At 43.7% G+C, this 23,839-nt stretch overlaps 1 protein-coding gene across 5 annotated transcripts; it reads left to right on the top strand.

Moving 5' to 3' along the window:
* Positions 1–757: 757 nt before the first annotated feature.
* Positions 758–23,560, top strand: ranbp10 (RAN binding protein 10). 5 transcript variants are annotated; one of them, XM_061076274.1, is made up of 16 exons: positions 827–1,104; positions 9,924–10,035; positions 13,298–13,350; positions 17,708–17,875; positions 18,021–18,043; positions 18,467–18,651; positions 19,342–19,454; positions 19,755–19,863; positions 19,985–20,133; positions 20,270–20,308; positions 20,408–20,477; positions 20,611–20,750; positions 20,988–21,139; positions 22,142–22,253; positions 22,691–22,832; positions 23,037–23,560. In XM_061076274.1, exons 1-15 carry the CDS (start codon positions 906–908, stop codon positions 22,819–22,821), a joined length of 1,755 nt encoding a protein of 584 aa, XP_060932257.1. In that variant the 5' UTR covers positions 827–905; the 3' UTR covers positions 22,822–22,832; positions 23,037–23,560. The 5 variants fall into 5 exon arrangements, with proteins under 5 accessions (XP_060932258.1, XP_060932257.1, XP_060932256.1 ...); XM_061076273.1 differs by having other exon boundaries at positions 20,267–20,308; XM_061076275.1 differs by having other exon boundaries at positions 758–1,104; positions 20,267–20,477; positions 20,991–21,139.
* Positions 23,561–23,839: the final 279 nt, after the last annotated feature.

Here is a 23,839-nt window from a genome sequence, read left to right as displayed (position 1 = left end):
GCGTGAGCTGCTTTTTAAAACTCGAGGTTAGCATCACAGGCACTAGCGCTGTGGATTGGTTCCCATGGTAACAAGGACGGTGCCCGCAGCTGGACCCACAGAGCTGACCGCGGCGCTGCCTAACTAGATTTACAATTGTATAATAACTCTTTCTGTTTAACTACAGGAAATAGACGTTTGTCCAACCACTGGAAAGAGCTGCTCTTCAACCCGAAAGGTAAGCCATTAAGGTTGATTCGTGCCAGCAATATACTATATGATAAATAAGTAATACAATACTTAATATGGTTTAAAAATAAACATCACACAAAACTACAACTTCAGCATAAGAACGTAATGTTGACGTGATGGGAGGGAAGATAAGAAAAAACATGCTACATGCTAAAGTGATTTGGGTCGAGCTGTCTTTAGAAAAGGCAGATTGTGAAACACTTTGTTTTCCTTATGCAAATAATGAAAATAGTAACTTTACACATTCATTATCAAGTTTCTAGCAAATCCACTTAAGCTCCACCTCCTTTCATGCATGCACTCAATTAAAGATTGACTGTTAAATTATATAATCTTCGTTTAAAAAAAAGTGTCTATAAATTCAACGACTATCAACAAAAAAACTACATTTCCCAGCTGCCCGGTGAAAGGCCCGGAGCTGGGCGGGTCACAGCAGCGGAGCTTTGTAGTCATTTCCGGGGACGTTAGCGTAGAAGGGAGTGGGTGGCTGGACTACAGTACCCAGAGTGCACCGCTTCAGCCTACAGTGCATTCTGCTGCTTATCCGGGGATGTCACACCGCTGCTCTTCTCTCCCCTCGGTCCCTCTCACTCTCAGCCCGCAGCTCCACAGCACCGACACCGGGACACGGACGGACAACGACCGGCGCTAAACCAGAACCAGAGGGGCCGACCATGGCAGAGCTGGCAGCGGGAAGCCTGCCGTTAGGGGACCCGGCCTTCAACTACCAGGACGAGGAGCTGACGGAGCGGCTGAAGCGGCTCTACCCGGCGGTGAACGAGGAAGAGACCCCGCTGCCTCGCTCCTGGAGCCCGAAGGACAAGTACAGCTACATCGGCCTGTCACAGAACAACCTGCGGGTCCACTACAAAGGTGAGCCGGGTCAGGGGCTCTGGAATCGGCCTCTGTGCTGGTGAAGGGGGGGGGGGTCTCATCATACACAGACACACACACACACACACGTTATGCGATTATGTTGAGTGCGTGTATATGTGTGTGTGTGCAGTCCTGGTAAATCTAGTCTGAGCTGCTTCTCCGGTCCTGTTACCCTGCTTTGTCTCACCATGGAGCGAAGGAATGCCCCCCCCCCAAATCCTCCATACTCTCTTATTGTGTTAATTTATTGTGTTGATTTATTGTCACCACAAATTATATTCACCTTCACCCCCCACCCCCCTCCTGCGGCTTGTTTATTTACCGTTAATGACGTTATGTTGTTTGCTGTTAACTGACCGAGCCCCTGACGCCCCCCCCCCCCCCCCCAAGGCTAACCCAACCACCACTAACTGACGTGTTGTTTTGTTTTTTTTGTTGCTAATAAGCTAACTAGTGGAATGCAATAAACAAGCTAACAGGGAAGCTAGCTCTGTGGTACAGTAAGCTAGCTTCCCTGTGGCTAACATGCTAGCTGTTAGCTAAGCTAGCTGCCCTCCTTGTGCCTCTGGTGTTGTGTTGACAGCGGTGTGTGTGATAAGCTGGAACACAAAATGGACCCACAACTTGTGAGCCGTCGACTGTGCAGTAGTTGCAGCGGTTTTTTCGACAGACACACAACTGGCGTCGGAATAGGAGCACAACGGCTGTGTGTGTGTGTGTGTGTCGTGTGATTCCAGTTGCAGTGTTTCTTCTGGAACTCCTGCAACTGGAATCTTATATTCTCTAGTCTGGTGAGAACCGGTTACAGCTTCCATGTTGATCCGCATGTTGCCTGAGCACAACAACAGTGTCATGTCCAAGGATCCAGCAGCGAGGAAGAGGAGGAGGAAGAGGAGCAGGAGGCCTCTGCGCATTATATTAGGCCAAATGTACGGATCCTGTGATAAACCTCCAGAGGGATTATTGTGTGTTCTCTCTTCCTGAAATCCAAACGAGGTGACATCTGTGTGGACACTTCTCAGCCCTGTGCCTGCTCTGTTATTTCTCGTCAGGCGACACGTCAGGGCAGCTACCCCACCCCCCCCTCTCAGTAGCAGGCCAGCTAGTCCTACATCTCAGGCCATGGAGATACAATCTACTCAGAGACATTGGCTGTTTACTTTAGAAGAACATGCAGAGGACGAGGCTGTGTTGCCCATTTTTCAGGGAGTTTCTCTGCACATATGTAGAAGGGGTCCTGCTGGTTGTGAATAGCAAGGGAAGGCCTGTTAATTGACTGACAGGCAGATGGCCTGATAAAAGATAGATAGATAGATAGATAGATACTTTATTAATCCCGAGGGAAATTCAGATCATCCAGTAGCTTATACAGTTAACACTTAAACACCTCACTGACATACATACTAAAATCACATACGGAGAACATATTTACAGATACAGGAATGGGATGCAATGATGTGATAGTGTCCGTGTCCAGTAGGGAAGTGTTCTTGTGCTGCTGGAGTGGATAGTGCAATAAAATATATATATATAAAACAACAAAAATATAAACATATATAAATATATAAGAATATGTGGTGGTAAAGCCTTCAGATGATTGAAGGCAAAACTGATCGGGTGTCTGCTGCTCATATAACTAGTTATCACATTTGATTAGATTAGATTCTATTTAAAGGGATTATAGGATGCACATGTTGTGGGTGCCCTTCTGATTTCTCTTTATGTTATGATAACACTTCAGTCGTTTCTATTGGGATCCCTGCCTTCGGCCTGGAGATGCCCATGTACGTGTCACACTTTAGACTCGGGCACAAACCATGAATGGGCCCAAGTGCTTCTCGAGTCAGGACAAGTCATTTCAGGTGTTGGTGACTTCTGGTGGTGAATAGAAAGGGAAGGCCTGTTATTTGACTGACAGGCAGATGGCCTGATACAACCCTTCAGATGATTGAAGGCAAAACTGATCAGGTGCCTGCTGCTCATATAACTAGTCATCACATTTGATTAGATTAGATTCTATTTCAAGGGATTATAGGATGCACATGTTGGGGGTGCCCTTCTGATTTCTCTCAATGTAATGATAACACTTCAGTCATTTCTATTGGGATCCCTGCCTTCGGCCTGGAGATGCCCATAGACGTGTCACACTTTAGACTCGGGCACAAACCATGAATTGGCCCATGTGCTTCTCGAGTCAGGACAAGTCATTTCAGGTGTTGGTGACTTCTGGTGGTGAATAGAAAGGGAAGGCCTGTTATTTGACTGACAGGCAGATGGCCTGATACAACCCTTCAGATGATTGAAGGCAAAACTGATCGGGTGTCTGCTGCTCATATAACTAGTCATCACATTTGATTAGATTAGATTCTATTTCAAGGGATTATAGGATGCACATGTTGTGGGTGCCCTTCTGATTTCTCTTAATGTAATGATAACACTTCAGTCGTTTCTATTGGACTCCTTGCCTTCGGCCTGGAGATGCCCATGTACGTGTCACACTTTAGACTCGGGCACAAACCAGGAATGGGCCCAAGTGCTTCTCGAGTCATTTCAGGTGTTGGTGACTCGACGTCACTTTGTCTTTCATGTCTGTGAGAAGATCACTGATTATTGCACGATTGTTCTGGGATGACAATATAAGTAGGTCTATTGTGAGGGATAATTTTCCTCCTTCTGGTTGTTGCAGCCCCGCTCGGTTCCTTCACCCTTGTGGTTTAGATGCTATTTTGACCAGTGTGCCAATTTTCTCCGTTCAAGGCCAAACAGTATCTGCCAAGTCCTTTACAGACACAGATTAATCTACAGCAGCATACGCATGAGGAAACGCACATAAACTAACTGACTCAGTCAATGAATTCATCACTTAAGTTATGTTTTCTTTACTTAAACTCATGAATTCTAGTCAGTGAATGATTTCTTTACTTGATTCTGATGATATTGTTGTTCTTGTAATAGACCTTAATGGTCCTTGAATAGAAAAACAGATACAGCTGATTGATGGATGGGGAATAAAACATCTATATATACCTAATGTGCTGTAGCAGATCCTATAGTGTTGTTTGAGCTGTCGTAAAGCAGCTGGTATCCACTGCATCTTTTGATCGAACTCGAGGATGACTAAGGTGATTAATAACTTTCTGAATTCACCTTGGATCCCGTCTATTTATATATGTCCTCATCTATCTCTATCTATATATAGAGATAGAGTTACATGAAGTTGCAGTAGATGTATTTATAAAGCATCCTTCCATCCATTATGTTTTATAAACCACTTGCCAAAATCCCCTTACCAGTCCCTCTAAATTAACCATACTTATCTATATCAGCTGCCAGTGCTGATATATACGTGGATGATGATTTAACTTCCTCTGACGTGAACCATTAGTTTCTAAGTAGGGCTGCACAATATATCTAATATTTACCGTCATCGTGAATGATATACGTATTGCAGAAGACTGCTTGAACTGCGATGGAGGGTGCTCCATGTGCCGTGAATTCACGCTCTGCATGTCAATATATATATATTTGGCCAATCAGATGGAGCCCTCCTGCCCCACATAATAAATCAAACATATCCAGATCATTGACGGGCCTCTCCAGAGTTTTTCCTGCATAGAGAATTGCGATACGCCTCCGTTAAATTACCACCTCCGCTTTCCTACAAGATTCTAGTACAGTGGAAACTGCTAGTGATCCCGCTTGTCCCGGGCCAAGCTGATATCTATAAGTTGTTGATTACTATAAAATAATTCCCTAGCTTATTTATTATAGCCCAAGAACCAGAGGGAAAGGTAATGGGGTACACACACTAACTCCGCTGCTCTCTCACGCACACACACACAGACTCAGCTCACTTAGTACAGTTTGAATGTTTATTGGTTTGAAATGACAACACTGACCATCACATAATTTTCTGAAATGAATTAAATCTGTCTTCAGAGCAGCGCGCACATTCATCAGCCCGTTCCTCTCTCGCTGCCAGGCAGACACACAGACACACACAGAAACAGTGTCATCAGACGTGTGTGTAAACTCAGACTGGATAAAAACAACAGAATTTGTCAACTAAGACAATATATGGAGAGCTGGAGGAGATGGCGGGTCGTTCTCGATTCGGTTAGTGCGTGTACTTAAGCATTTGTTCGTCTATCGCAAATCCTATTGTCATTGCAACATTCAACAAAGGTATCGCACATGGCATGGTGTTTTCCTTTCGTGCAGCTGTAGTTCTAAGGCGTCCAAAAAGTGACGTAAGCCACAGCCAGACAAAGCGAACAGAACTACGTCATCAGCGAAAAAAATGACGAGCAATCATCCGGTCACCAGAGAGGACTGGACATCCTCCAATCCATGGCTCTGTCTTAAACTTCTGTCCTTGAAATCCACAAACTGAACAGATGACAAAGCACAACCTCCGTCCATCTATTGAGAACATTTGACAACTTTCCAAGGATGAAGACAAAGCTTCTGGTCCAGTTATACAAGGACCTGATTGCTCATAGTAACTGCCCCAGTGGTCCATTGTCCCAGAGCTAAATCCACTAAACACTCTGCTATGATTATGAGCAGGAAACAATAAAGATTATGCTGATACAGAAAGTTACATTCAAGTGCTGCTTTAGGTTAGAAATCTAAGTTACATGCTCATTGAAGCTATACCTCACCAAGAACTGTTTCGACATGATTTGTGGCTGCATTACACAAAGTCACTGAAGCTTGTGTAGATTGATTGATTTGTATAAACTGGTTCTATGATGCTGCTCATTTTCACACAATTGTTTCTTAAAGATTTACCACTAGTTTTAGCAACAGTAAATAGTTATCAATCATACCTAACGGATGTTCCAAACTATTCTCACAGCTCATACCATCAATACCTCCACCAAGGAGGTTATGTAATCGTTGCTGTTTGTCTATGTTAGCAGGATTACACAGAGTCTGTAGAAAGTTTATTTAAGGTAACAGTTAAGACCTCTGATATAGGTCATAGTGAGTTCTGATACAGATCCACATGAGTATCTTCTGTTGAAATAGTTTGTCAAACCTCTGCTGTGGTTCAAACGGGGCTGTCCCATGCTAGGCAACGAAATTCTATGTAATACTAAAAGATAAGGCAGTTGTGGCTCAGGAGATAGTGTGTTGTATTTAAGATAAGATGCTTTCAGCACTAAAGTCCAGACCTTTTCCAGAATTTTCCTCAAGTGGCTCTAAGTTAGAACCCAAATGTTTGAATCAGTTGCTCCGGACAGAACTTTTCCAGCCAGCACCTGAGTGAAATGTCAGAGTGAGGCCGTGTGAGAATACAGTCTATTTCTGGAAAATTCACAGTGGGCGTGTTGAGGAATTTCCTAACATGCAAAGAATGTTAGGACTGAAAAAGTACAAATATCGCCTGAAGAAGAGGTGGCGTACATGTAGAGGACACAGACAAAGATGTCATCTTGGAAATACAAGGTTCATCTGTAGGCGATGTGGACCGATGATGTGGAAATTGTCAAACAAGTTGCAAGAGCCTTGGTAGTCAAATTCATATTTCATGTCCTTCCTCCTGCAATCTGAAAGCAGGCGCCATCCCTCGTCTGAATGTCACGGAAACGGTCCTGTTGTTGTGAAAGCATCTGACCCGAACCATCTCCTGCTGCCTTCCTCATATGTGAAAGGTGACACCAGGAAATAACAGAGATCTTGTCTGACAACAGTATCGCTGAGTTGGGGGTTAATTTTCTTAATTGTTTTCACTACTTGACTTTTTGCCTGAGGAGCAACACTTGTATTTATAAACTAAACAGGCCTTTTTCAACATTTCATCTTGTCATTGTTGGAAAAGCACTGAGTTCCATTTAGCTGCTTCATTCTCAGGGTCCTGGTGTTTTTCATACTGGCTCTTTTGTGACACGGCCATGTCCGACTGGGACACGTGAACTGAACAGAGATATCTTTACATCAGTCACACCTGTGCTTTTCCTAATATTACATGTTGAAATGTCTTCTGTGAAAAAGACCCGTGGCAATAACGAGATAACCATGTGAGCCATGATACACTACACCAGGGCCACTTCAGGGTTCTGCGTATTAAGTCGAACTTCACCAAACTTTGAATAAACAGGTGCTCAAGTCTCTGAATGGGCGCCACTATAGTGTTAAAACAATATTTGAATGATGGTGATACTGGTGAAACAATGATGATGTCATAGTTCTCACCACTGGAAGCATCTGAAGGATTTTCCTCACCATACTTAACTTGATTCCACCACACTTCTATGCCCTAATTCTTCTGGGATCCCCTTCTCCTCTTATTTGTAATTTGTGATATTATTCAGACATGGGCTGTTATGGCTTTTGCTGTTATTAAGCTAATAGATTTTGCACTTCCCCCTGCTCACAGCTGATGATAGAACCTGGTGTGTGGGGGGGGGTGGGGAGCGTTGCTGTTTTCCTTCTAAGCAATTAGTGTCTGACTGTGCCATGGGGTAAGAAGAACAGGAGAGTGACCTTTGGTCCTTGACCTCTGGTGGATTTGATGTCGCACAACAGCTGAAATGTGCAGTCGCTGTTTCTCAGAGAAGCGTCTTGTCTCTCTCATTTAGTGACCTTACACGTAAACAATTAATGACCACGTACTCTTTATGTAGGAGTGTCACTTATGAAGGTGGTGGGGGGGTTGTTTCTCTTACCCGACTGTGCAGTTGTAAAGAGACCTGTTGGCCTACTGACGACTTGTTTTTTTTACAAGGAGTGGCTAAAAATAGACGGCATGAACGTGGCTGCAACCATTGGACCGGATAATCACACAGAAATCACAGGCATGCTCAACCGAGTGCATCAGTATATTATGTGTTAATAATGCCTTGTAATACTCGTATATACTTATATGCTATAAAATATTAGTGTCGTAATTATAAATACCTGACAAAAACCATATTCCATAAATGGTTTAATCATGAGTTTATGATTTGGGAATAACAGTGAGCATAAATGTTACATAAAAAAGCTGCAGCATATCATTATTGTATGTCTTGATCTCGGCCGGCTGTATATTAGTGACACGCACACACACACAGCAAGAGCTTTAAGGTGTCTGCTGTCAGCCAGCTGCTTCGCTTAAGGTTTCAGCACATCTACATTTCAACACACACACACACACACACAAACACTGCGCACAATGACTTGTTATGTATCACGACAGGTGAACTCGATGGCGTGATTGCATGAAACAGATAGGGATGCACATGCTTACTGTCGAGGCTGGATTCAGTTATACAACACACTGCTGAGCTCTGTCATCTCTCCCAGGGCCCGAGGGATTGCATAAGCAGCCATCGGAATATAGAATGACAGAGTGAAATGAGCGTTGGGCTTGAATGGAGTCGGTCCAGACACAATACGTGAGCCCATTGACCCGGTTGTTTACATCTTCACCACTAACTGGTCACGCACAAACATCTAGGCCACTTCTATATCTTATTATAGAGAATTCACATGAACAAAAGTATTGATTGTTGGAAGGAAATCTGTTCTGCTTCATCATGAGCGTAATCTGTGCCTGACCGATCATGAAATGTCATTGTAGGTCTCAGCATATAAAGTCAAAGGGTCTGATATTATTATTATCCGAGATATGTGGATTGATAAGAAGCCCTTGAAAATCCAGGATGACAAAGAGGAACTTGTTCATCGAAACACAGCCTCAGGGAAATGTAGGGTTTAAGAAATAAAAGCGGATGAAAGTGCAGCAGATGAGTAAAGTCACGGCCCCAGCATAGCAAAGTCACACGATTGACAAGTGACCCCTGGCTTAGTGCAATGCTATGGGTTATGCTGGAGGCAGTTAGGCTGTGGTCAGCTGGAAGGCTGTGTTTTATAGCCCTACGTTGGTATGGACTTATGACTCTTGAGGTTTTGTAAAAGTAGAACATGCATCAATGCCCATGTACGAAAACAGAACAATTTAAACTTCAGTTTTTGTGAAAGAACTTGATACTCGTGGAGCTTACTTTTTTTTTTTTTTAATGTTCCACTTCTCCCCTTTGAGGATGAGCCTCTTCAAGTTAGACCTGTTGAATTGCTGTTAAGTCTAGTTACACAACAAAGATGTGAAACACCCGGTTGTTTCCATCATAGACGAATACAAATGTAGGAACAAATTATAATGAAAAAATTGTGTTTTTTCAGTTGATCACTAAGCTGAGCCACCAACCAAACACTGGGTAAATTAGGTTTGAACGTTCTCTGCACAATATGAACTTCATTTATGAACAATCCAGTGGGAGGATTTCTGGGTCAGATGTGTTCATAACAACAGGAAAATGACCAGAACATTAATGTGAGGACCGAGTGCATGTTAGAACATTCAGGAGGCAGGATATGATGTATAACTCCCACTGCAGGAATCACATGTTTTAGTGCTGGTTATTATCTCCAAAAGCTGGATTCTCGTTGTCTTTTAAAGTTAACTTCATCTTCGACACCCTGTACATGCACAGCGCCTCTTTGTCATCCTGAGAGATATTTGTATTCTTTTGTTGTAGTTGTTGTTTCACCTCTGTCGTGCGTTGGAAGCATCATTAACAAGCCCACTCACTTGCAGTGAATTCTCTGAACATTATCCTGTTGTAATCTCACATTTGAGAATATCACTGACACGTTGACTAAGCTTCTTCAAACGGAACGGAAAGGCCCCACAGACCTTCACAGTGCACTTTGTGGCTATATAAAGACGCTTTGTTGATGCTACGCAGCTGTACAGGAGCCTTAATGCTGACATAAAATGGTGTATAGGATAAATATTTCATCACCTTGTTTGTCCTCTGTTATAGGTCACGGAAAGAACCACAAAGACGCAGCATCAGTGCGAGCCACACACCCAATCCCTGCTGCCTGTGGGATCTACTACTTTGAAGTCAAGATTGTCAGCAAAGGTCGAGATGGGTAAGCAGACAGAACCCCGGACGAGCTTCTGTGCACGTGCTGTATTTGATTCTAGCCTTGGATTAAACAGACAGTATTTTAACACTGATTTCAACGTTGGGGTATAAAATGTATGTGCATGGTAGCAGTTCACTTCTAAGAGTTGTTGTAATGCAACTTTGACTCCAAAGTAAATTGTCCAGTTTGAAAGCAAGGGGTGAACTGTCAGGACTCACAGCTGAGTCAGACTCACGGATGGTCCAGCATGTGTACTGGATGGACCTAGATCCATTTCTAAGGAGTTTGTGGACAGTTGTCCGGACTACAGCCTCCAAATGTCACAAACATGCGGTCTAGAAAAGTCAAATATTAACAGTGTTGAAAATAAATATAGTTAGGTTGTCCCTTTCATATAAAACCACACAGTATAAGTCAGCCTGATTTCTACCCCTGATCTCAACCACCTTCTGGGATGGACTGGTACTTCATCAGTACCAGTGGCACTGACGTTTCTTTGCCAGGTGTTTACAGTCTCGGTTTCCAGCCTTGCTTTTTGACCTGTTCTTTTGTATTGGAACCAGAACTCTCCTCCATCCTTCCCAATAAAAGTGTCAGGTAACATAATACACCATTAACACTCCCTAGTTCCAGTTCAGCGGCTCGGAAAAAAGCAGTGGTGTAAAAGACATCTACAATGAGGGAGTGTCTGTGTCTGTGTAGCTGCTAAACTGTAAATAGAAAAGTCCTGTAAATCAACTGAGCTTCAGTTTAAATCAACTGAGCTTCAGTTTAAACACCAGACAGAAGCTGTGTGGGTCAACCGACCAGCAGTTGAACTTATATTTAAGTTTTTATGTATAATACCTACATACATCACGTATGTTCGGGAATGCCAGCATGACATTCCACTGTAACAGGGAATGTATGTGTATTTCTGTGTTGTGCTGTTGAAATTAGGGTCTGACGTTATAAAATCCCTTCCGGGTTGTGTGCATTGCATTGTTCAAATCTTTCAGAAAAAGACAAACTGTTTTTTGGATATATTTGAGGAAACCACAACTTAAGGCCAATTTATGCCTCTCCGTTTTTTCTATTACGGACAGATAAGACCACCCTATCCGTCGTGAAACGTCCTCTCCGAATGCTTCGGACAGCTTTTCGTACACGTCTGATTTTTCTAACTATCCGTCTTCATGTTGGAGACCCGACGGACCGCTCTTGGCTGTGATTGGTCCGCGAACTACATCATTTCCGTATGACGTCATTTCCGTATTTCCGGACCTCTAACTTCCTGTTTACATGTAGCAACAAACACGAACACAACTATGATTCTACGATTAATGTGACGTGTGTGTTAAGCCAGCGGAGTTGTCCGGCTGACGGTGGCTCGTTAGAGCACTGAGGGCATGTGTGCACGGTCACAGACGGTTATAACGAGCTTTCAAAAAGGCGCTAGCAGGCTAGGCTACCGGGCTAGGCTAGCCACCATGCTAACTGCGGTGGTAACAGTGCAAGAACCCGCCGTCACGACTTAATTCCACTTCTATCATGACACTGTTTCTATAATACCGTCAGGTTAGAAGCAAACACTGGATAGTAGTAGTTAGTGTCGGGAGTCCCTGCTGACTGTGTGTGGAAGCTGGGGGGAGCTAGCTCCGGGTAGCTTCTAGCTACATGTAGCCTCAAGCAGATTCAAGCTGTGGAATCAGCAACACAGTTTGGAAACAAGACCGGGGAACCGCTGCGCTAAGAAACTATAACATCAGCATCTTGACACGCTGGGTGTCACTTTATTTAGTTCTGTTAGTTGCCATGGTTCAGTGTGTGGGAGGCAAGCTAACATGTCAACAGAGACACGTGGACTTCTTCTTCCCAAATGGGGTAGGCTTCTCTGAGCTCGTCTTCTGTTGTGAAACCTAGTTAGCCTTGCCTGGTAACATTAGCACCTATTCTCAGTATGCATTACGTTCTCTTATGGTTATTTAAACACAGTATAAGTACCATTGTCCCGCCTCTGCACACTCACTGTGCTGGTTACACACAACATAAAGGAGTGGTCTAATATGTGGACAAGATGTTCTGATGGCACCCAACCAAAATAAACAAAAAGTCTGGTAAGGTTGCATAAAGAAGGGGATACTTTAAATAGATGATAATAGCAATTACTATTTTGACCGTGTTATAGTCAAAAAGTTGAGCTATTTTCTCTAATTCATATTTATCTGTGGTTGAACTGCACACATTTCCACAAAGTGAAGGTTTGTTTCCACCTCTTAGAGCTGATACTTGTTCCAGACCAACAGGAACATGGATTCCATATATTACCCATGTGAATATTATATTTTATATTCAAATATTATTGCTTTGAGATGTCTTTTAGTTTGAGTAGCATGGCCCATACCACAGGGACGGATCAGTACGTAAATTAATGGAATGAACAAACTTGCAGCTGTTGGCAGGTGAGGAAAAAAAAAATTGCTGTTGCTATTATTATCATCACCTTGTGTGTATCAGCCACGTTGGTATGTGCCTTTAAGCAAAAGCCAGGTTTATGAGTCAGACGTGTCCAATGAGCATCCCAGTGAACCTTATAATCTGGGGTAAGGAAGACAGGATAATTTAAGGTAGCCTTTTAAAGCATAGGTTTAATTTTCAAGAACTGGTCAAAGGTTTGTCAGGCATCTACTTAACTACCTTTCAATCAGCAAACTAATCGGGAGCCAACTAATCAATCAATCAATGAATCAACCAGAACAGGAACCTCTGTCTTTTCTATTGTTTGAGCATTAGTTCTATCTCTTTCATCACTTGGGGGACTTCTATGTGAAAAACACACCTGTAGCCATGGTGGTGGAGCTAGGCATGGTAGTAATGTTGAACTCAAAGCATCTTCCAGTCTACATCCTCGGCTGCTGTGACACCAGTGTCCTTCCGTCCTCTTCCGTTCTATTTAACAATTGATGAAAAAGCAGAGAACTTGCAAATAATTCAACCCACACCACAGATTTACTGCTTGCATCTGCGCAATGACAGTGAGCTGAGTCTATGCCTAGACAGGTTCCACTGGCAATATTGATGACATTTCCAATTGAGCAAATGGCGTCTTTCTCTTTCCTGTTGTATTCTCAAAGTTGTGTTACTAGTTGTTACCCCGAAAAATACCAAAACATCTATATTACTGTAAGAACCAGAAGTGCTGATACCCTTAATGTTTGTAGATATTTAAATATTTTGTTTGTCTGTAATGTGTAAACTTAAGTTTTTGTTCTTCTTGTGTTTCTAGGTACATGGGCATTGGCCTGTCCGCCCAGGGAGTCAACATGAACAGACTGCCTGGTGAGTAACATGTGATCGATATCTCCATAAGATACAAGAAAAGGATAGATAACCATTAGTTTGATAGATCAATACTGATGTTTATCTAAGGATGTGAGAATAGATGCGCAGATGATAGAATAAGAGTCTGTGTTTGGAGCAATCGGTGAGATGGGGTTGGAAAAACAAGGATCCCCAAGGTCAGACAACATAAACACAGAGTGTATGGGGACTTCTTCATCACGCCAACATCCAGCAATAGCATCAGCCTGCTGGTGTGGAGCCAGACTTTCAGCCACTTAGCCCGACAGGACAGTGCTTTGGCAGGCGGAGGCGAAAAAACGTCCTGCAGCGCTCTCTTCTTTTGTTCAATTTTGGTTTCACACAGGAAAGTCTGCACACTACAATCAGGCAGCTCTGGAGGGGACGGCCAAAACCATGACCCTAAACATTTCTAATTACTTATTGGCCCACATGTTTCGCCCTCTGACCCCATTGGCTCAGATTACAATCAGCCATTCACAATGCTGTGAATGAGTTAGGGTTAGGGTTAACATCACAGCCTATAAGCACTGGAAAGTGGTGGAAAGTATCTCTGATTTATAGTCTTCATTTGGCTGGTGGGTGTATTTTGAAGCTGGAGTGATGATGTGGATGGATGATAGTTTATCTGTATGTATTAATTATGTAGAGGCAAGATATGAAGGCAGATATCATGATTGAAGCATAGAGGTAAGACGTAGATTGTGTGGATAGGTTAAAGTAGCTGGCAATGTGCCAACATGTGTGAGATTTGGGGATGAAAGTGGAACAAGATGACGAGGACACGTGTCACTGCTGGGTTTGGTTTGTGCGTTTGTTCTGGGCTGTGTGACGCTGCAGAGAGAACATGTCAGGACGTGTCACTGAACAGTCGTATGGATCCGTGTCGGATGACGTTGACCTCAGATCTGGTTTAGGACAAACTTAGCTTTTCACTCCACTGAAAACAAAAAGAATGGATTACGATTCAACTATATATTATGCACAAATAGAGATTAAAATATTAACAGAACATTAAAGCCTTTCACCAAAAATGAAGGCGCGTACACACTCTCACAGAAACACACACACATCTGTGAATGGTTCTGGAATCTTGGATGACATCAGTGGAAGCGTAGCTGCCATATAGCAGCCGAGGGCCTCACTAAATCCCCGAGGCTCTCCCAACCAATCGGACCACAGCTCTGCTCTGACCAATCACACTGTGGGCTTTCCAGGCCTGTCTGGGGCCATTTGACCTGCTTATTGACGAGTCAAGATCTGTCCGCTGCCCGAGGTTTGTGGAATGCTGTGGACACTGGGCCAGCCAGTTCAGCAGACTCTAGATACACACACACACACACACACACACACACACACAAAGATCATTCTTTCCGCTCTCTTCTTGATTCACACGTGTCAAATGTCACACAAAGGGTGGAACAGCGTGGAACAGCGCAGCGTGGACGGACGTGTTTTTCAAACCTGCTCCCACGTTTACTTATGAAAATATTTCCTGTTGCTAGGATTCCACTGCAGATGGTGTGTGGCCCTGGTAGACAGATTACTGTTGATTGCCTTAACTCTGACTGACTTAGTGTGTTTGTGTGGCAGTGTGTGTGTGTGTGTGTGTTTGTTTGTTGTCAACTCTGTGGGTTTATCTGTGTGTGTCTTCTGGACTCAATGATTGCATCTCTGGTGTTTGTCGCCACTCATCCGTGCATCAGTGTGTGTTGGTGCACACTTTAATGGTCATTTGCTTAAAGCTTATGTGCTTGTGAGCCCTTGTATTTGTGTTTTCTTTTGATTTAAAGTTATTTATAATATAAATGCATTGAATTATATTTCTTAGGCATGAGGGTTTAATAGCATTTTGGTAATAATTGTTAAATTTAGAAGAAAATGTATATATTGGCTGATATTTCGATAACTGACATTTCTTACAAGCATCAGCATTGGACCCCAACAATCCATAGTGGTCAGGCTCTAATATATAACATTATAATATCTAGTGTGTGTGTGTGTGTGTCTTTAATAGTACAATGTTCTCCACTGCCGACCTCTGTGTGTGATCCTGCTGTGGAGGCCTGCCCATTTCATTAGCATGTTGGAGCAGTGAGCCTGGCTTTAGAGGCAATATCCCTGTCAGCAGATTAATCTAATACCTCGACACACACTCACCCACACACACAAACACAGAAGTGTATATGCACATGTACACAAATGAATGCACAGAGAGACATGGATGCACTCCAGTTAAAAGAAGCACTGCTTGAAATAATACAAACACTGTTACAAATCCACACGTTTGGCTTAAGTTAATGCTTTTTGTCCATGCTAGACTTATACAACTACACATCTAATATCTCGGCTCACCCACGACCTACTTTCACTAACCCCGCTTTGCTTTTTGGCAAGGGCAGCCGAGCTCTGATTGAGGAGAGACAGTGAGAGAGCGAGGCCGAAGCCCAGGCCGAGTGCTGGCGGGTTCGGGTCCTTTTCACCTCGGTCAGTTCCGGAGAAGGAATTCCTGCAGAACTGGATGAGTGTAGAACTTGAGGCTCCGCAGACTGTCTGTCCACATGACTGAATGTGAAGCTCTGATGTTGGCAGATGTGGGCGTTTCCTGCTCTTGGTGTAAAAGACTCCTGCTTTAGATCTCAGAAGCTGTTGGCTTGTTGTCGTGTCTCTTGTTTTTTTTTTTCATACACAAATCACAATGATACGGGGTCTTTATGTCAATTTATCGGATTTACTCGACGTGAAGCAGCCGGTTTGGATTCAATAGACTGAAGCAACATAAATCAAGTTTCTTTTTGACGGTTGCTCTTTACTGAAATGCCATTCCGGATGGTGTGTTTTAGCTCTGGGGAGGGAATCCGTCCAGAGTCGGCTCAGGATTGGTGTCAACGTATTCCTGTTGGATGGGCAGAACACCAGGCACATGTGACCCTGCAGGGATTTCTTTACAGCCTCTTTTAAGGGAGGTAGATAAATATATCAAGGTTATTTGAGGTCAGACTCAAAGCTCCCGGTGCTGCATGTTCATATCTTCACCTCTTGCCCCCGTGTGCACAGACTTTCTCTGTCTTTGTCTGCGCTTGTTTAAGATTTAATCAGTTGAAAATAATGTAAAGTGTGCAGCACATCACTGGAATTCTCACTTCAGCTCATCATCTTTGAAAGGCTCAGAAACAACAACCTTATTTTCAGACTGGGTCCTGCAGATCTTTTAATGCAGTGTCTTGATAGTTTCTACAGTCACTAAACTTTAAGAAGTGCCAAATGAATGTAGAAATGCATACTTATATATCGGTAGCTTGTAAATTTCCCCTTCATAATTTTTTTAATCCGAATTTGCTAAGTAACTTGTAACTAAACCTATCAAATAAATGCCTGTGGATTACAAGTAGAAAGTAACTGAGTACAGTACAAAGCTCCTCAGTTTTTTTTAAGTACTGTACTTCAGTAAATGTATTTGGGGACTTTCTACTGTAAGACGCAGAAACTTACACTCGTGTCGACACTGAGAGTTTAATCTTTGAGGCTCACGAACCTACTGCTTCATCTAAAATAGTCTCAGGTCAAAAGGGAACCATTGCCCTAGGATACACCAGCAAATTAAGTGTAATATATTATATGAACTGGGCCAATAGGCTGTTTTTAAAGGCTGACACGAAAGAGACATTTTTACACTCCACAGAAAGAAAACCACAAGTACAAATCTCTTATGTGTCCCTCTTTATTTGCAAAAACTTGCAAACAACCCAATTTAGAAATGACAACCAGAAGAAAAAAAAGGACTAAACAAGTGTCACAAACATGTGCGTCAGTAGCAGCAGGAACTAAATCCAAAGTCGTTTAATGAGCAAAACCCTGACATCCTGTGTCCTGGTTCAGCCTCCTGTGCTGCTGCTCCTGCAGTGACTCACCAGTTTCTCGACACAGACAGACACGGTCCCCCTGTTGGTCATTCACGGCACTGCACCACAGGGCCAAACAGTCAGGACCTGTGTGTGATATTCTCGTGAGACGACGCCTCGGAGGCAGCGGTCGTCAGATGGGAAAAAGTGAGCAGCAGAAGTCAATGAGTAACCGTCTCCTGCAGCCGAGGCCGTGGTGGAGAGTGACCTCGATCGAGCCACTTCACCTCAGACGCTCTGGTGAAATCAGAAACCGTTTATGTACTTGCCGTGTGCAGGATCCGACTGCTGTGAAACAACATGCATACTTATCCCTCCCCCCCGCCCCCCCCACCCCTCCGCCGCTGCTGCTGGCTCGACTCTGACGACACATTTTTCCCACAAGAGGTCAAGTATAAAATAAAACATTAATCCTAATCCCTGTGCTGTTTTAGGATGGGACAAGCACTCGTACGGTTACCACGGAGACGACGGCCACTCCTTCTGCTCCTCCGGGACCGGCCAACCCTACGGCCCCACCTTCACCACGGGCGACGTGATTGGCTGCTGCGTTAACCTCATCAATAACACTTGCTTTTACACCAAAAATGGCATCAGTTTAGGTTGGTACTCCTGATGTGTGTTTGTGTAAATAATACATTTGTAATTATGATGTTATTACATATGTTTTTACTTTGTTGACTGAGCTTGGAGCTTTCAGATACACGTTACATTTAAACTTGAACTGTTTGTCCTCTTATTTTCTAGGTGTAGCCTTCACAGACCTCCCTGTAAGTATCCATACGTATTAATTACTGATTTCACTTCAGATTCAGCCACAGTCCATGAAAATACTGATTTATTGCTGTGTCTGCATTTGCTTTTGTTTGGATAACATCTTGTAATTGAGCAATTTGAATACCTCCTTGTTTGGTTTAGAGAAAATGCTTTGACAAAATAAACATTTACCTTAAAACATCACATGCCGGACAGTTTCCTACACATTGAGTGCATATTATAGCAAATCCAAATCAGCCTTTTTATACAATTGCACTTTATGCAATGTCATTCTGTCATAATCTGTCTGATACAGGTCTATAAATATAAGAACTAATCTCTGGTGCAGCATATTACAATAATTGACGAAACAATGCAGTTTTATAAACAATACAGACCCTCTCTGCTCTAAACTGAATTATTGTCTTGTCTTAAAGCCCAACCTGTACCCCACGGTGGGCCTCCAGACACCGGGCGAGATCGTAGACGCTAACTTTGGCCAGCAGCCGTTTGTGTTTGACATCGACGACTACATGAGCGAATGGCGAGCCAAGATCCACGGCATGATCGCTCGCTTCCCCATCGGAGAGAGGCTGGGCGAGTGGCAGGCCGTCCTGCAGAAGTAAGACACAAAGCTAGTTCCCACAACTCCCCCGAGACACACACATACACACATATACACACAAATACTAACAAATACATACTCTGCTTTGAGTCATATTGTAACAGAATAGTTAAATCTCGAAGATGTGAAAATGTTTTGTGGGTCAAGCGTATTTGAAACAGTTTGAAAGGAGTTTATTTTATAAAATTACAATAGGATTTCACTGTTCAGGATTAAAATCTAGAGACTTCAGGGTTATGTGAGGAATAAGTTTATATTTTACATGTAATAGTGGCTGAGTTGATTTGCAGAATAATAAGCTTATATGACTTGAAGGGAAATTACCAGAAATTATGAGGAATAACTGAAATAGAATGTGGGAAGTCGACAAGTGAAGCTCACTTATAAGTGAGCTACTACTAAACTTGGTCCAGGGGGAGGGACAGCGTAGTGCCCCACAGATCTATAACATTATCTTACCTTCTTACCTTGTAAAGGAAGTCTAATGATGTAGTACTTCCTAAGGGTTTATTTTCAAGCAAAAGACGGATCAAGAATAGTCGATATCCTGTCTTAAAGTCCCTGTTATTTAAGATCAAGATCCAAAACACTGGGTCCCAAACTAAATATACTTTGTAAAGCTGGTTGCATTAAGTCAAATGGCCAGATGGGATAGCCACAGAAACGTTTGTCATGTATCGTCCATAGTATGGTGTCCAGCTACCTGGTGCACCATGGGTACTGTGCCACCGCCACAGCCTTCGCCAGAGCCACAGAGACCCTGATACAAGAGGACCAGACGTCTATAAAGAACAGACAGAGTGAGTGAACCAACCAAACCACCGCTAACTCGCTCACGTCACAAACTCTCTGTGAAATCATTGAGCAGCTTAAAGGAAAGTTCTGTGTTGTTGGTGAATTCTGTCTGTTAACCAGCTCCGATGAAGACGGGACAGTCTCCCTGCAGACTTACAGTAGAGGCTGTGGGAGTGGTTTGACCCTGGTGACCTGTGGCCTCTGTGAATGATGCACTGGCCTCTATCAGATGTGAACCTTTTCAAAAGCATGCTTCCTTGTGATCGATATTCCACAAACAGCATCTTGTGTCTTTCGTCTTACAGGAATACAAAAGCTGGTGCTCGCCGGACGCGTGGGCGAAGCCATAGAAGCCACTCAGCAACTTTACCCCGGCCTGTTAGAGCACAACCCCAACTTACTATTCATGTTGAAGTGAGTCAACGAGCGGCATGTGTCACGTCACCTGTAAATCCAGCCACCGATTCTCCACCCGCACCCGTGGGAGTTTGCGTATCGAGAAGCGTGTCACCGGAGTGTGTGTTGTGCTCCTCAGGTGTCGTCAGTTTGTGGAGATGGTGAACGGCACCGACAGTGAAGTTCGCTGCTTGACCATTCGCTCCCCGAAGTCCCAGGACAGTTACCCCGGCTCCCCGAGCCTCAGCCCCCGGCACGGAGCCGGCAACACACACCTGCAGCCCGGAGGTACGCGCGCAGCACAAAGCACACACACGTTGACCAAATACCGAACAACAGCCAAACAAGATACGTGTTTTTTTTGTTGTTTCCTCTCCGCATGTCACCACCCTCCTCCCCCCCCCCCCCCCCCCCCGCCCAGCAGGAGAAAGCCCTACCTGCAGTAACGGGGTTACTCCTCCCAGTAAGTCAAAGAGCCACGGCGGCACAGGTAGCAGCAGTGTCAAATATCCCAGCGCGTCTTCTTCTGCATCCTCATCCACCTCCTCCTCCCCTTCCTCAGTCAACTACTCTGAGTCCAACTCCTCCGATTCCACCAAGCCACACAGCGCCAACAGCACCCAGGAAACCAGGTGAGACCTCCTGCCAGGCCGCAGCAGGAACAGCTGCATTTCGTTTTGATGTAGTATATTTTGCATTTGCTCACGTATGACTGATACAAAGTATTCAAAAGACCAACGTGTGTGTTTCTGTGTGTGTGTGTAGTGACAGTGAGATGGAGATAGAAGCAGAGCACTACACCAACGGGGTCGTTGAAGGCTCCTCCGCACGGATCATGAACGGGACATACAAACATGAAGAGATCCTTCAGCCAGACGACAACAGCATCGGCAATGGGGTCACAGGTACACACACACACACACACACACACACACACACACACTGACACACAGACAGACAACTTAACACAACCCTTTATCTTTTTATCTTGTTTTTTATTTATTCTTCTCTATTTTAGTCCTCACTTTTTACCTGTTTTTACTTCACACCTCTTATGTCCGGCTTTTGGCAGCATGTGTGTATTTAAACTGTGTGTGTGTTTCTCCGTGTTTGTGTGTGTGTGTATGTGTGTGTGTTGCCAGCAGACGAGGGTTGTATTAATGGCAAACAGCTTTGTGGAGGGAACCAGGCGGCCACCGAGCGGATGATCCAGTTTGGACGGGAACTGCAGGGACTCAACGAACAGCTGTGCCGCGAGTACGGCAAAAACGCCACGCACAAGAAGATGTTACAGGTACACACACACTTCCATCTGCACGTGCACACGGGACTGACCGACAAACAGCTGTGCAACAACACAATTCTCTGCACACGGGAAGAAGTGGAGCCATGTTTGATCCAGGCAGTGACGTAATAAAGCAGATGGAGTCCTGGCTGTCTGACTCTGATAGATAGATAGATAGATAGATAGATAGATAGATAGATAGATAGATAGATAGATAGATAGATAGATAGATAGATAGATAGATAGATAGATAGATAGATAGATAGATAGATAGATAGATAGATAGATAGATAGATAGATAGATGGATACTTTATTAATCCCTAGGGAAATTTAGAGCAAGATAAGCAGCTGCTCAATAGAAGTGAACTAATAGAAACTGTCGTAAGATGATAAAGTTTGCACCGAGGGTCTTTTCTCTTGTTGTTGCTTCTAAACCATCATGATCTTTACACAAACTCTATACTTGCAAAAGCTCCATCACAACATAACACAATGTGGCTCAGGCTTGATCCATGAACCAGGATGTCTGTGGTTTGATCCCCGGCTCCTCGAGTCCTCATTCCAAAGTTTCCTTGGGCAAGAGACTGAACCCAAACTGCCTCTGACGGTTGTGTGAGAGACAAAGTGCAGCATATAGTAAATGGCCACATTTTCAGAAAGTTGTCCTGTTTAACCACCAGGGGGCAGAAAGACTCCAAACCAGATTTTTGTTCACTCTTAAACATCAGTTCTTTGTCATGTGATTCTTAAAATGCACTCTCTAGTGACACCTGGTAACATCCGGTGGTATTTCTATTATAATATATTTTGGCAGAGAAATACAAACACTTTTTGACCTATAGGGGTAATTTGGTCCAACGAGCAAATTTACTTTCTGGGCTTTTGTGCCACATTAATGTGTTTTTTTTTCCTGACAAAGTAGTTTCAGGACCAGATGATGCATCTCAGGTAAAGATGTATGTGCTGTGGTTGTTGTTCTCACACTGGTCTCTGTCTGTCTGTGTGTGTAGGATGCGTTCAGTCTGTTAGCGTACTCCGACCCGTGGAACTGCCCCGTCGGCCAGCAGCTAGAACCCACGCAGAGAGAAACACTCTGCTCTGCTCTCAACAGCGCCATACTGGGTAAAGAACACACACACACACACACACGTACACACACACACACACACACACACACGTAATGCATGTTTCTTCAAACTACACCTGTAGTGCAAGCTGTGTGTGTGTGTGGGAGAGAGAGAGAAATGGAAGTTTTCTCAGCCTGTCGTTGCAGCCAGTGTCCCCTGACATGTACAGTTTGAATATTGGAGATTTTAAATATCATATAGTTATAACCTGTGTTTTTCTCTTATTACACATTAGAGCACTAAAATGATTTTGCATTGTTTTCATCTCTCTGATTGTTTTTAAACAATCCACAAAACAACAGCTCACACACAACACATGAAAAAAGAAAACCAAAAATCACTCTCTTTTAACAAATCTCCATAGTGAGAACATTTCTGACATGTTGTGACTCGGCTGTTCTGCTCCGGTCTGATTGTTCCTTCCTGCTCCAGAGTCTCAGAACCTGCCGAAGCAGCCTCCTCTGATGTTAGCGCTGGGCCAGGCCACGGAGTGCGTTCAGCTCATGGCCCGAGTCCGGTCTGGGTCCTGCTCTTTCGCCAGAGTAGACAACTTTTTGCACTAGCCCCGGTCCAGGTGAGTGAATCATGCACTCAAACGTATGAATGTGGACGAATCTTCTTTTCTGATCGGCTGGCAGTAAAATGTTTATCGTTCAATAATCTCAAAGGAGGAAGTAGAAATCCCAAAACATCACATCGACGCCACAAATGTAAATGCCAGCTGTTTTTAACCCTTGCTACATCCATTCATCACCGACCTTCCCCCATCTCTCCGCAGGTTAATGTTAAGTAGCACTGAGAGAAGGCATGTCCAGCAGGTAGTTGTCATGGCGACGGAGGAAAGAGCATGCGTGTGATTGGTGTGTTTGGCTGTCCTTCAGACCGAACCAGCAGGCACCGACCGAGGAGCAGAGGAGGACGTGACGGAGAGAGAGAAGAAAGCTTCCTTTTAATTTAGTATTATCAAACAAAGAAATGTGTGACACTATTTAAAGATGATTAATTATTATTCTGTTTATCTAGCCTTTCTTTTTTTTTTTGTTCTTTTTGTTTTGTCCGTTTGTTGTGCTCATCCTGGACAAAGACTAAATTGTAAAACCCCCCTTATTTTATTCTTCTGTTTTAAAGGGGGGATTTTTGATTCCCTGCAATCAGTATTTTACTCACGTTGTTGTTGTTCACCATATCACAGTCCACAATACTCACAGCTGGTTACCACGGTGACCCCCCCCCACGACTGTAGGTCACCATAACAAAACCTGAAGTATATTACATCATCTTTAATAAAAAATGTAGAAGACAGACAGACTCTGCAGCGCAGCTTTTTATTCCCCTGTAATATCCACCGAGAGGATTCAGGTCTTTAAAACCCGGCTGAGGAACAAGTCCTCAGCAGGAGAAACACCTCTGATTGGCTGGAGGAGGTCAAGGCCGCTGCAGCCGAGTAGTAAACACTAACACCGACAGGCAGAAGGGAGCAGCTAGTCATTTGGAAAAGTTAGAAATAAGGAATTTGGAGCTGTGTTTCATTAGTCGACCGAACCTGAAACCATCACCTGTGTAGGAAACATAATTGCTTTG

The sequence above is a fragment of the Limanda limanda genome, chromosome 8 (genome assembly GCF_963576545.1).
Source record: "Limanda limanda chromosome 8, fLimLim1.1, whole genome shotgun sequence".
In the NCBI taxonomy this organism is placed as follows: Eukaryota; Metazoa; Chordata; class Actinopteri; order Pleuronectiformes; family Pleuronectidae; genus Limanda; species Limanda limanda.
Note: the sequence above shows the minus strand (reverse complement) of the source record. Positions and strands in the feature narration are given on the sequence as shown.

Bases quoted from the DNA above. Each gene is read 5' to 3' on its own strand.
- ranbp10 (XM_061076271.1), top strand. From the start codon at position 906: ATGGCAGAGCTGGCAGCGGGAAGCCTGCCGTTAGGGGACCCGGCCTTC. The intron at 1,105-9,923 runs GTGAGCCGGGTC...CCTCTGTTATAG, and splicing joins CCTGCGGGTCCACTACAAAG to GTCACGGAAAGAACCACAAA. The intron at 20,478-20,610 runs GTGAGACCTCCT...GTGTGTGTGTAG, and splicing joins AACAGCACCCAGGAAACCAG to TGACAGTGAGATGGAGATAG.